We start from the raw sequence: 13,044 nt of genomic DNA on the forward strand, positions 1-13,044 counted from the left end.
GCCCCATTTGATTTACGGATATGAAGCAAGTTCATTAGGTTTGGGTTTGAGATTGCTCTGTAAGACAGGCATAAGTCCCCCCTAAGAAGTCTATATGATACAGAATATAGTGATAGGATCTTTAATCAGTCTGTGTACGGCACATGCTGGAGTCCCTTGATTGTCTTTGTTAGAAACCTCTGAGGTCTTTACAATTGCTGCAGGTGCTTTGTACGGTATATGCCAAATAGGGCGCTATACTCTATTCTGGGCCAGTTTAGTGCTGAGTATAGAGGGGTTATAACCTCTTTTGCTCTTGAGGTAATACCTTTGATAATCAAGTGTGCTGCGTAGAAAGCCTTCCTTACTACAATAGACACATGGTGGTCGAAGTTAAGGTCACAGTCAGCTTGTAATCCCAGGTCTCTTACCACTTTGTGGGTACATAGGGTATTGTTGTTGATTTGATAATGTGAAGGGACATTGTTTGTGCCAAAGGGAATGATGATGCATTTCTTTGCATTCAAGTTTGAGACCATGATTAAGACACTAGTCGGTCTGTGTAAGACCCTCCTGGAAATATACTGACATAATTTGGAGATTCAATAATTGCACCCAGTTTGCAGTTGTCTGAATAGGCTTTATTTATTGTATTTAGGTATCCTCTTTGTGTTGCTGATTATGTATTTCTCCCTTATTCATTTTTCTAGTTTTTGTGTAAATATAATGCTTATTCTGCATTCCATACCAGTTCCTTTTTTTTGTTTAAATTCCAGGCATTAGACATGAAACGTTTTAATGCTTTTTCTATCACACATTGGTGTGATTCTTCTTTGGCAATAACTTTACACAATATTGTACATCATTTATTAGTTTGCTACTGGCCTTTCTATTTCTTGAGTGGTTAAGATGCAAAAGATCACTTTAAAAAATGAGTCTTATCCATAATATATTTCCAAAGAAATATTACTTGCTGGCTGCGCTGGGTGATTTTTAACTATCGTAAAGCTGGGATCAGGTATGATGCTGGTAAATATGAACTGAAACTTCATTTCCTTACTAAGAGCAGTAGTACCTTTTATAATTTGTCCTGCCAAAGTCATTTGTTCAGCATACCACAATAACCAAATCATATCTGCTGTTTTGTGACAGTACACAGCTGGCTTGTAAGGTACATCTCAATTCCTTCATTCAGCAGACCCCTAAGTATAAAACTTGGTACTTTAAATCTGTTAAACCTAGACCACAGATTTCTCATATCCCTCATCTGGGAGTCTCCTATAATTAACACTAGCTCGCCCTACATTTGGCTGTTTTTTTTGAGTACTGTTGCTCAAAATAAGAACAAGCAGACTGAACCCAAGCAGCTATATTATCAGTAATTCCAACATACTGTTGTTGAGAGTCCAAGTATTTAGAGCAATCCCTTCAAGTAAATTGTCTTATTTCTAAAAACCCTACTTCTTGAAAAGAGACACTGACTACAGATCTTCCTTTCATAGATTTTATTGGGATAAGTGCTTTCATCCTTGTAGACTTCTTCAGATCCAGTCCTGGCATTTAAACTGTATATGATCATGTTGTACGATTAAAACTGTTACAGAGGGGTTGTAGTACACTGTGCGACAACCTAGTTCCACCTGATTGGCTTTTCACCTGCTCAAAATTAAGACATCTGATAAGATGTTAGACCCATCCTCATTTGCACGGGGATGTTCACAAGTGTGCTTGGTAAACCCATGTGTCCAACCCTTGGAAAACTTATGCATTGCTGAACCTTTTAATTGACCAATCCTGTATTACCCTAAAATATGTCCTTTTAATTTATAAATTCAAAATTGATCAATTTTACTGGCCTGGTCACACAATTAAATTTTACAAAATAGTTTGCACACATTTATTTAAACCAGTGTACTGGCTAGTATATTTTGAGCAGGTTGGAAGTTTTTCATGCACGTGTATATTTACATTTCATCAAATTTACCTTTCATTGACAGATTTGTTAGTGACACAATTGATCAACTTATTAGATAATTGATGGCAACATTTGTCAAAGTGGTAAATGCTGAATGCAAGGTAAGTAGGATTGGTTAGTAATCCTAAAAAAATCCTTTTGAACAAATGGTTTGGCATTTGGGTTGAGTGTATATTTACAAGTGTTTTTGGGTTAGGGATAGAGTAAGGCTGGGTAAGATGATAGACATGTTTGAAATGTGTTTGCATGTATGCACGCATGTGTGTGTGCGTGTGTGTGTGTGTGTGTGTGTGTGTGTGTGTGTGTGTGTGTGTCCTTCTGTCTTGTTTAGGTGCACTGTTAAGGAAAGGGTGTTTAGTTCCCTAATATCTCCAAAAAAAAAGCCATTTCTCTCTCTCTGTTTCTTCAAAATCAGGTATGAGAGACCTAAATATTCCATGTACTGAAGCTCAGCTGCACATGTTGATAAAATTGCTGGATCCTGGTGAAAGTGGTGTGATCGATTATGTTGAACTCAGTGCTGGACTCCAACAAGCTCAGTAAGTGAATAACCATTTTTTATGCAGGGTTGAGGAACTGTACAAGGTTCCAAGACACAAAGACATCTGCTATATACTGGTAGCTCCTTACTAGTCTCACTGCCCACTTCTTCCCCATGTGTTCTATGCTGCAGATCCAAGTTGTCAGTCCCATCCACCTGGTGGACAGTCTGATTGGTCTGGATGTGGCTATGGAATGGAGTCTGCAGTGTCATCCATACTACTTCTGCAAAACTGATGCTGAGTAAACCGTTGTTCAGTTAATTTATGCCATACCTCCCTGTGTACTTGATAGCATAGATATGTAGGCATGCAGTGGGCACTATGAGGGAAGTACTATCACCTGCATGGTTGCACGATCCTCTGTAGTCCTGACAACCCAGTTCTGGCTAACCATTTTGGTAGTTGACTCGGTTTTCACTAGATGCTACAACAGTAGTGTGGGTGTGCCATTAACATTCCCTGACACTCTCCCTTCATCAGAGAGGCTGAGCAAGCATTGCCTCATCACTACTCACCTGCCCATTACCTTGTCCTGCACATGGGTCATCTTGGTCATAATCAGGCCTTTATCCCTCTGTGTTACATGACCAATGACACTAACTACTTCCTAGCATGCTGCATACAGTACATGTAACAGCCATCATAACAGTGGGGAGAAATAAGTGACACTGACTTACCCATCCAGGTAGTAGAAGCTGACCTTTTTTCTTGTGAACTTAACAGGAAATTTTAATTATCTGCTTTTCATTGCGTAATTGGAATAAGTAAAAATATTTAGCAAAAATCTGAACAGTATCAGAATAGTAATAGGTTTACCTACATAGTTTTGCTTTGTAACTGTCGTAGATATTTGTGTAAGTCCTCTTGGACCAAAAGATTTTTAAAATTGACCCAGCCTTGGTTACTGGTAGATTTACTAAATATAGACACTAACATTCACTTCTGAAAAGAACTGACTTAGGGAAAAAAAGTAGAAATGGAGAGTAGAACTCCCAAGACATGGTGTGATTTAACAAGACTGGCACTTTCTTTGAGTGAGCATGGAACATACTGACTGCAGAAAAGGACTGTTAGATGAATTTTTCCACTCGTATATTTAACCTGGTATGGCACTGCAGACCAGCCTTGGTCACCAGTTTACACCAACAACACAGAGTATGACTTTTGTATGCCTATACCAGTTTGAAGAAACGTGTGGCTTTTTTTCTTTCCCTGCATCTAATTACTATTTATTCCATGTATCCACCTGGTTTCTCTATTTCTGTACATCATTTCTTCTTATCAGTAAAACAGAAGAATGTAAGAAAATGGGTTCAGTGCCCTCAGAGTAACCTTTACTAATGCTTTTCATGAAAGAACAGCATCCAGACCGTATGACAGAAATGTGACTGGAACGTAAACATATCAGATTATGCAGTCAGAACGAGGGATAATGGGTTAATATGGGAGAAGATAAGGTTATATAGAGAAGGGGATCAAAACAATGGAACAAATGATAGCCAATGTTCTTGACATGGAAGAGAAAGAGATGATGCTATTCATGGGGAACTTTCATTTGTTTTGCAATAATTTGACCAGTAGAACGGCAGCCATTTCAAAGAGCAGATTTTTTGTAATACTCTACAAGTAGCAAGTGTGAGAGAGCTAGCAGCAGGACCTACTTAAGAAAAAGTAATCATGGACCTGTTATTCTCAAACAGGGAAGGAGGGAGAAAGAAGATGTAATATTTGGCAGCCATTTTGGAACAAGCCATCACCAAATAATGACCTTTACAATTAACATAACTAATAAGCTGGGTCAATAAAGTAAAGTGAAAAGTAATAAGTGAAGACTCTGGACTTCATGAAGGCAGTCTTTGGTGAAATTACACATTGCCTCAGTTATACAGTAGAAAATAGACATAACTGTAGGATAGAAGGGCAATAGGGGCACATCAAATTGCCATTTGAGAAGCAAAATTTCCTTGTGAGAAAATTCAGCAAACCCAAAAAAGTCTTTCCTAATCAATGTTGTATAATCAAAGGTTAGAGAAAATGTCTAACGTTTAGTGATTAACAACAAAGCAAAAAAAATAATAATAATAAAGAGAGAGAAACAGAGAAAGATTTTTTACAGCAGAATAAATTGTACAGATGTTTTTTATCTTCTTGTGTTATAGACATGTTTTTTTCAGTAATGAAAGCACGGCTTGTAAGCATTTGTATTTTGGTGGTTGCATGCACATTTGTATTTTGTGACATACAGCACTACATAAAGTCACAGTTGCTTTAAGCCATGTTTATTAATTCACTAAGAAATTCTAGCAAGTAGTACTTAACACCCAGTAAATGCAGACTTAGTTACACAATTATATAATTATCTTAGGCAAACAAGAAAAGAAAAACTCTGTGGGGGTGGTAGAAATAGTAATGCTGATGTAACAGTATCTTTGTCAGAGGTCAGCTCTTATGGTGATTGCGTCATCTTCATCAAACTGTACTTTTTGTCTCCTAGGAGAACTTTTATAGAGTTCTGTTGTAGAGGCAGAATTACTAGTAGCGTGCTGCCCCTTAACTTGTAAATTGGGTTGTGGGTTTTTAAGACAGGACACCTAGTTCTTCTCCCACCTATTTTATTTGTTATAGGAATAGCTGTAGAACCTATATCACAGTGACAAAGCCAAGAATCAAAATATTCAGTGCTATCCAATATAGAATGGATGTAAATAGAAAGAAGATGGATGACTTAATAATGTGTCTGTGTAACCAAGACCAGATGCTCCCCAAAACATCAGCAATTAACAGATGTGTATTGCATTAGAGTGACTGTAGTATAGCAATACAGATGCTACATAGGATTTCCCTTCAAGAAAGGCACAGTACCCTTTAGTAATCAGAGGTGGGTATATATAGTAACGCTACAGTAGACTAGGAGAAAAGAACTCCCTTTGGATAACAATTTGTGATCATTAGGATGATACTTTTCCCAAAGTTGTTAACCATGATTCAGTTTCTCTGGAGCTCCCAGTAAAGGTTTGATTTTTTTCTAAGGTTACTACACCTAAGGCCAGCCTCATGGCTTACAGGAATAAAGCCTTGTCTCAGATGTAAGTGGCCCAGGTTCAGTTAGAGGCATGGGCATCTGATGTGTTGGCATGGAGGAATGGGTGCAGTGTGCCCATCCAGGGAGAGGGCATTTGTCAAAGACACTATCTGAGGGAGACAAGGTTCACAGAGGGGAGTAGCTCTCAGATGCTGTCAATGATTGCAGGAGTGGACAGCAGGGAAATTAGGATAGGTTGTTATAATCCCCCATCAGAAGACATAGTTGACAGCAACACCAAAAGGATGCCCTTAAGATTCATGATGCTCCAAATCACTCAGCAAAGTCCAGGGGAGGAAGATAAACAGATAGACTCAGCAATGGATGGGGGGCACTTGGATGGCCATAAAGAATGAAGAGGACTTGGAATTCCTGGATTGAAACAATGTTGTCACATTCCTACGCTAATTATGTAATGGCTAGATTCTAGTTATCAGATGGCCTAAAAGCATCTGTTTGTCTTGAATATGTAGAATATGAGAGATAATACCAGAGAGAGGGGAACAGGTTATGCATAATCATTTGGGAGAAAGAAACCTTTTACTCAGTCTCTAACAAAATATTTTTGGATATACTTCCATCACTAATGCAAAACACATCAAATTCACAATATGTAACTCAAGGAATGAACACATCCGTGACTTTACTTGATATAAGAACGCAAGAAATGGATGGTACTGATTTTCCTATTGACTCTATTCATCGGTACCTGTGCTTAAGGTTTGCAGGATATTGTTGTAATACTGAAAGAAATGTATTACAAAATATTATTTAAGCAAGGAATTTGGTTGAGAATCAGAGTGAGGAAATCCTCAAGTTAATTAAGCTGTTATCTCACATGAGTATTTATTTATTTAGGCTTACAGATGTCTTTCTCAGCTGTAGACCATATTGCTTGTTGCACAGAATAAATAATTTGCTGGATTATGAGCCAATGTAGAAGACAAGGAATTAAAGAGATGCAGCATTCAACTGTATTTAAACAGAGTATTGAAAGCCATTCATTATATGGCATATGATTGCCAGTGGAGAATTTTTCAATGGAAGTGTCTTCACTGAGTACTTTTCTCTAAATGAAGATCATTAGAAATGTTCTCTACACTGGAAGTCAGTGGTGCAAGCACCTTTGGGTGGTTGGGCGCAGGTGAAGTCTCATTAGTCAGTCTTAGTCATTCCCTAATAAGTAATCATTTGAAATGTCAGGATCCACTGGAATTTCCCAAAACAGAGACTAAATGGCCAAAAAATGGACATACATGTAATAAGTCGGATAGGGCCATTTCTTGGAATACTCCTTTTTCTCTAAGATATGGCAAACTCAGAATTAGTGTATATAAGCTTAAGAGGTGTGTGTGTGTGTGTGTGTGTGTGTGTGTGTGTGTGTGTGTGTGTGTGTGTGTGTGTGTGTGTGTGTGTGTGTGTGAGTGTGTGTGTAGGGGTTTGTCCCTTTGGAAAAAAAAAGAAGATTAATGGAGAAGAGCTCTTTTCCTGGATTTTTGGTCTTTTTTTCTGCTTGTCTGCACTTGGTATTTCGAGTGTCACATTTCAAAGGAGCCTGCATCATTTCAAACTATAAGAACTAAGCAAATTTGTGTCAGATGATTGCCGTTAGTATATATGGATTGTAGCTGTCCTCATATATTACTGGAACTTACTTGGTCAGCATTGTAAAGCATATCTAGCAGTTTGCACAGCTGATGAGGACCATTAGTTTTTTCCTGTAGTCCAGAGTTTGATTCCCTCAGCCGCCATTTGCCTGTTTGAGCAAGTTACTTAACCAGACAGTGTTCCTGACTCACCCCCAAAAAGGCACTCTTGTGTCCAGTGGGCTTACTTGGTTAACTAATTAGGAAAATGGTAAAAGTACATTATACTCGGCTACTACACCCATACATTGATGATACTCATGCTAATAGTGAATGTGAAGGATTTATTGTTTCATTTTCTTACATTTTTTAGTGTTGGTATCCAGATTTAGAAATTTTAGAAATTTTAAAACTTTGCACTCTGAGCATTACCGGATATGGTAATATTAAAGAATGACCACTTACCTGATATGGTAATATTAAAGAATGAGCACTTACCGGATATGGTAATATTAAAGAACAGTTTAGAGTATCATGGGTGTGGGGGTTAACATAATGGTTGAAGTGTTTGCTTCACAGGTAAAAGGTACAGGGTTTGATTCTCAACTTCGGTCATTGTCTGGATACTGACTAGGTGTATAATAGTTTGCTGACTGACTTTTTAGTATGTATTTGTGCACATATTAAGAAATGTACACTGAAAGATGCAAAACATTTTTTCTATTAATAACCAAAATGTAAACAAAAATGAGAATGAATCTCAAAACATCATATATTATTTTGTGTCTTAATAACAAAAAAGCAACTACATTTTCCAGGTTAGCAAATGCTTTGGTTAAGCCTTGAAAAAAACTGAGTTACTGTCTCAGCAGCAGGGAAGACTTCATGAAGTTTTGCTAATCTTAGTTAAATCAAATGACTTTTCTTTCAGACTTCATGTACCACAGTACAAGGATGAGGAGAAAGAGGATCATAATGATGAAGAAAAACGAGCACATATTCCAGTAGAAGGCAAGGGACCAGAAAGAAAAGACATCAGAATGAAAACAAGTTCTGTAATTACTGCAAAAGAACAATTGCACTTCTGTGGACCCCATCATTTAGTTCTAAGCAAGCCTTCTCCTACACATGAGCCCAGGTAGGCAGTAGTGATATAATTTCTGTTCCATTTGTACAACATCCTGTTCCATTTGTACAACATCTTTTGGAATTATAAATGAATATAGCAATAACCCATGCCTGGGTGTGGGTAATGCTGGATTTACCCATGGTTGGTGTGGTCATTTAACATAGTGAGGCAGTGTGTAAAAAGCAACGGAGATCGTGTGTTCTCCGTTTCTGTAAAAAAGAGTTATACTAATAGAAAAAGTTTGGGCGACCGGACCTTTTTCCATTACTATAACTCTGATTTACAACTTGGATGCTGACCAATCAGCGTGAACATTTTGGAATATTAGTAGGGGGTTGTTATATAATATTACATTTAGAACTAGATACTGTAATCTTTTGTTTCATGACTTTTATGTACCTCTTATTTATGGATCCCATTGCTATATTAATACCATACATCAATATTAAAAGATTTTGAAAACAGTGATATAAGTTTAATAACACTAGAATGCTGTTGGTTAAAATTTTTCTCTACAGTGGAAGTTAGTGGTGCAAGCACGTTTGGGTGGCTGGGTGCAGGTGAAGTCTCATTAGTCAGTCTTAGTCATTCCCTATAAGCAATACTCATGAAACTACAATTTTTCTTCATATGTTCTGGAATGAGCTGCCAAATAATTTTTCATGCCAAAGAAATGTCTGTTTGACAAGTACTCTAAAAAATTAAACTGCCCTTATCCTCCATGTAAGTTGTGTAGTGGGACAACAATTTGTCCTTCATATTTGCAATGTTTTGTATTTGTGGTTACCACAAAACTGTGGATGTGGATGTTAAGCGGGAAACTAGTATCTTGTGAATGTATATCATCATTCTGAGTTCTATACTGTGTATAACTTTGCATTACTGTACCTACACTGCCTTTTGGCCAGGTAGTGTCAGCAAAAAGGTTCATGTGGCACAGCCCACTCATCTGGATAACTAATTGATAAATGAAAAATGTTAGAAAGAAGATTAGTTAGACAAGGCTTGTTTGCAAACACTAGTTATCAACATCCTTATATGCAGTCAGTAGTGTGCAACTGCCTAGTGTTTTCTCACAACGATCTATTTTGTGATGTACTGGGGACTTTTCCTCTCAATGTGGTGGAGTAACCTAAGAGGAGTTGTTATATGTAGCAGTGATGGGGATGGGGTGCATCTCCCAAAAAATAAAACCAAAACAAAATCACACCTTTTTTCTGTTTTGAATACAAAAGATATTCACATTTCTTTGGTACTCATTATCATCATCTCCTTTCGGCTTATACCAGTTAGGGGTCACCACAGCGGAACAACGGTTCACTTTTCTTTGACACTAATCTGTTGTTATCAGGCTTTTGTGTGACAATCACAATACAGTCAATGCATGTCAGGGAGCTAGGAACTATGGTACTAGATTTGAGGTCAACAAGTTTTAGGTAAGTTTTAGAGCACAAAGAGTTATTCTAAATAATGCGTTCCAAATGTCTTTCAAAAATATTTTAAGGTGGCTTAGGGTCTTTACGGTATAGTACTGTATGTCTACCTATTTACAATTTTATGGCCATTTGCCTTTTAAGTATAGTTAATTTATTGTTGCTTGCCTTTTTAAATTTTCAAGGGACTCACTAGGCAGATGTGAAAGCAGTTGAAACACTTTGTCTTACCAGTGACCAAAAATGGATACATACTTACAAAACAGATTGCGCGGTCACCATTACTAAAAATATTAGAAGGCGTTAGTGCTGCATGCTTTTTGTAATAAAGTAAGTTTAGCAGTTATGTTCTGGAGCAATGTTAAGAAATTATCACTATGATAAATAAGTTAAATAAATTGTATTATTGTTACAAATATCATCTGCATTGCATCTTATATGAAGTAATATTACTGTAAATAGAGCAGTCCAGGTGGTAATGGATAACACCTGACTGAAAAACTGTCTTTGCATGATGGTTGAATAATTATGCAGAAGTGTAGTTATACGCATGCTCGCTGCTGTCATAACATTTAAAATCAGAATTGCAAATACACTATTTCACTCCAGTGGTCTCCATTATCACCTATTTTTGCTGTCCACATACTTCTGATGTTCCTCATTTGCAGAACTTCCCTGGTTTTCTGTTAATTTATTGAGAATTAGAGTCCATCTATAATGTCAGGCTTTATAGTTTCATGTTCATAGCTGCTGTTCAGAAAGTGCATGCTGATACAAAACCTCTTGATCTAGTAATTTGACTGTTTTACTGAATTGGTTTAACATTTAAAAAAATGTCCCTGGTTTTAAACCTTTGCCCCTATTATTTTTGGCCTTGTTCACAATTCCTAAGCAAAGAAGTTTAGAGGTGTGGCCGATCATGCAACTTATATGTTTAGCATTTTGCATTCACAGAGACATCCCCGATTTTGGCTCAAATGTTTCCTCTTCTCCATCTTAAAATTTGTGACTTTCTGAGAAAAAGGTGGTGGAATATAGTCAGTAAATAATGGAATTAATTATTATAGACTTCTTTTATTTAAAAAAGGGGCGATAATGGAGAATGCTGGACTAAGCATAACTCACATTCATATTAATAGACACAAGCTACGCCCAGTCCAGTGTTCTCCATTATTGCCAGAGTCTGATTACTTTGCTGAGGTATATTGTCTGGTAATAGCTGCAAATGGGTTTACATGTTATCAAAAGATGAATGGTATGATGAGACTGGATGCCTGTCTACTTTCATATGTTTCTAAAACTGATCCTATGTGTGAGTGCATTACTACTATATAATTCTATTTCACATGAGTTACTTACAAATACATTTCTGTTACATAATGGTATTTTTGTATTGCCTCTGGAACAAGCTGCAGCAGAAAAGGGTTCTGCGGAGCACTCTACCTACCAAGTTATTAAACAAATAAATAAATGACACAAGGAAATGAAACTATTCAATGAATTGCTAGGGTAGTATGTTAATACCAATGTAATTAAGGTGCTTGGCAATATTCAGAAAATGAAAAATTTGGTATCTTTGTTTTAGACAAGATAATCTACATGGGGGCTTGCCCAGTTGATAACAAATATCCTCTACTAGAAGTATAAAAGCAGGGAGCGAGGAAATAATGAGATAACCTAAGAATGTATACTGTGTTGCAGAAGCTGTGACTTGTTTTGGGAGAACCATAACAAAAAAAATGGAACTGGCCAGGATCAGTAATGGATATTATACAAGGATACACTGAAAGGGAAGAAAATAATGCTTGAAAACATGCATATACTTAAAGAAGCATATTCAGCGGATTCTTGAGTGACCAGGATTTTTTAATATATATCTACTAAAAACACAAATGACTTCCGCGGTGGTGCAGCGGTAGCGTTGTTGCCTCACAGCAAGAGGTTCTCCTGTTCGATTCTCGGCTGGAGTGTGGGGAGTGCCTTCTGGGTGGAGTCTGCATGTCCTCCTTGCGGTTGGTTGGGCGTTTGAAAGACATGCGTAAATGGGCGTGCCTTCGTTGAAAGTTGAACGTCAAGCTGGCACCTAGGCATTCGTGAAAATCTACTGTCAATCATTAACAGACCGGAGTTCTGCTGTGGTGACCCCTAACTGGGAAAAGCTGAAAGACAACAACAACATCTACTAAAAACACAAAGCAATAGATTGTATTACACGTCTGGCAAAGATGAAGGAATGAAGAGAGCAAGATGATGTAAGGCAGAGACAGCATTTTTACTCATCATACACAATACGTAAGAGCACGTAACTTTGTTTTGCTCATTTATTAAGAGCTTCCTTGTCCCTAGTTTGGACATCTGCGATTATAAGACTTGGATTGCTTCTAAAGTCATCTGACTACAAAGCTGATATAAGTATATTTTTTTGTACTTGCTCTGTTTCAATGATATTTAACACTTCTGTGCTGCATTTATTTATGTGGTTGAATTTATCATTGTTTTTCAGCCTGCACTTGTTAAAGAAGCTGTATTTGTTTGTTACTCTACACCTCCGGTTGTTTTAGCAATATTCTGATATTTCCTAACCTCCCTCATACCTCTGAACTGTCCAGATTTTCACAGAATGTCCATATTTTTGCCTCATATTTTTGGCGTGTTCCTCCTAAAATTTGTGTTTTTTCTGGCAAATCACTGGGATGATCTGAGGACTGAAGTCACTAAATAATGACATACATTTGAGTTTCAGACTTCAAATCCTTCAAAAATGTATGTTAATAGAAACCCTGTTACAATAGTAAAACATTTATAAGTGCAACATTTAAAATCTGTCCCTATTTTTGGTCCTTTGTCCCCCCATTTTGTTAGGCTTTGTTCAGATTTCTTGCACTAAGGTTGAGAGGTATGACTTCCTTTGATACTGCAAAAGCTATTCTGAGTGAGCATTCCAAAATATTTCTAAGTTTTGCAACATTTTTTTGTGTTGTGAATATTTCTCAGGGTTAGTGAACTTATTTCCATGGATAGCTCACCACCACACAAGGAAAGAAGCCACTGATTACCTTTATATTTTATTAAAATTATAGTCCAGTCCAGTAGTAGATCCACAATGTATTCCCACAACAGGTAAAATAAGCACACACTGGATCCAATAAAATCTGGTTAGCAGCAGACAAAGCATAAAATGTAGACTCCTCTAGCGCCTCGGCTCTTCAGCCTTTACAGAGTATATCCCTACTTCACATATTCTATCTTTAAATAGCATGATTACAAACAATTAACCAATCATGGACTTAAATTAATTAAATAAAACATTTCCAATGA

At 37.1% G+C, this 13,044-nt stretch overlaps 1 protein-coding gene across 1 annotated transcript in view; it reads left to right on the forward strand.

The window, feature by feature from the left end:
* LOC122804120 overlaps window positions 1–13,044 on the forward strand; it is a 253,667-nt gene that overhangs the window by 193,882 nt on the left and 46,741 nt on the right. The window contains exons 4-5 of the mRNA XM_044073767.1: window positions 2,370–2,493; window positions 8,096–8,302. Of these exons, the coding sequence (XP_043929702.1) occupies window positions 2,370–2,493; window positions 8,096–8,302 (331 nt within the window). The remainder of the gene's footprint in view (window positions 1–2,369; window positions 2,494–8,095; window positions 8,303–13,044) is intronic.

The sequence above is a fragment of the Protopterus annectens genome, chromosome 6.part0 (genome assembly GCF_019279795.1).
Source record: "Protopterus annectens isolate FY-2018-M chromosome 6.part0, PAN1.0, whole genome shotgun sequence".
Classification (NCBI taxonomy): Eukaryota; Metazoa; Chordata; order Ceratodontiformes; family Protopteridae; genus Protopterus; species Protopterus annectens.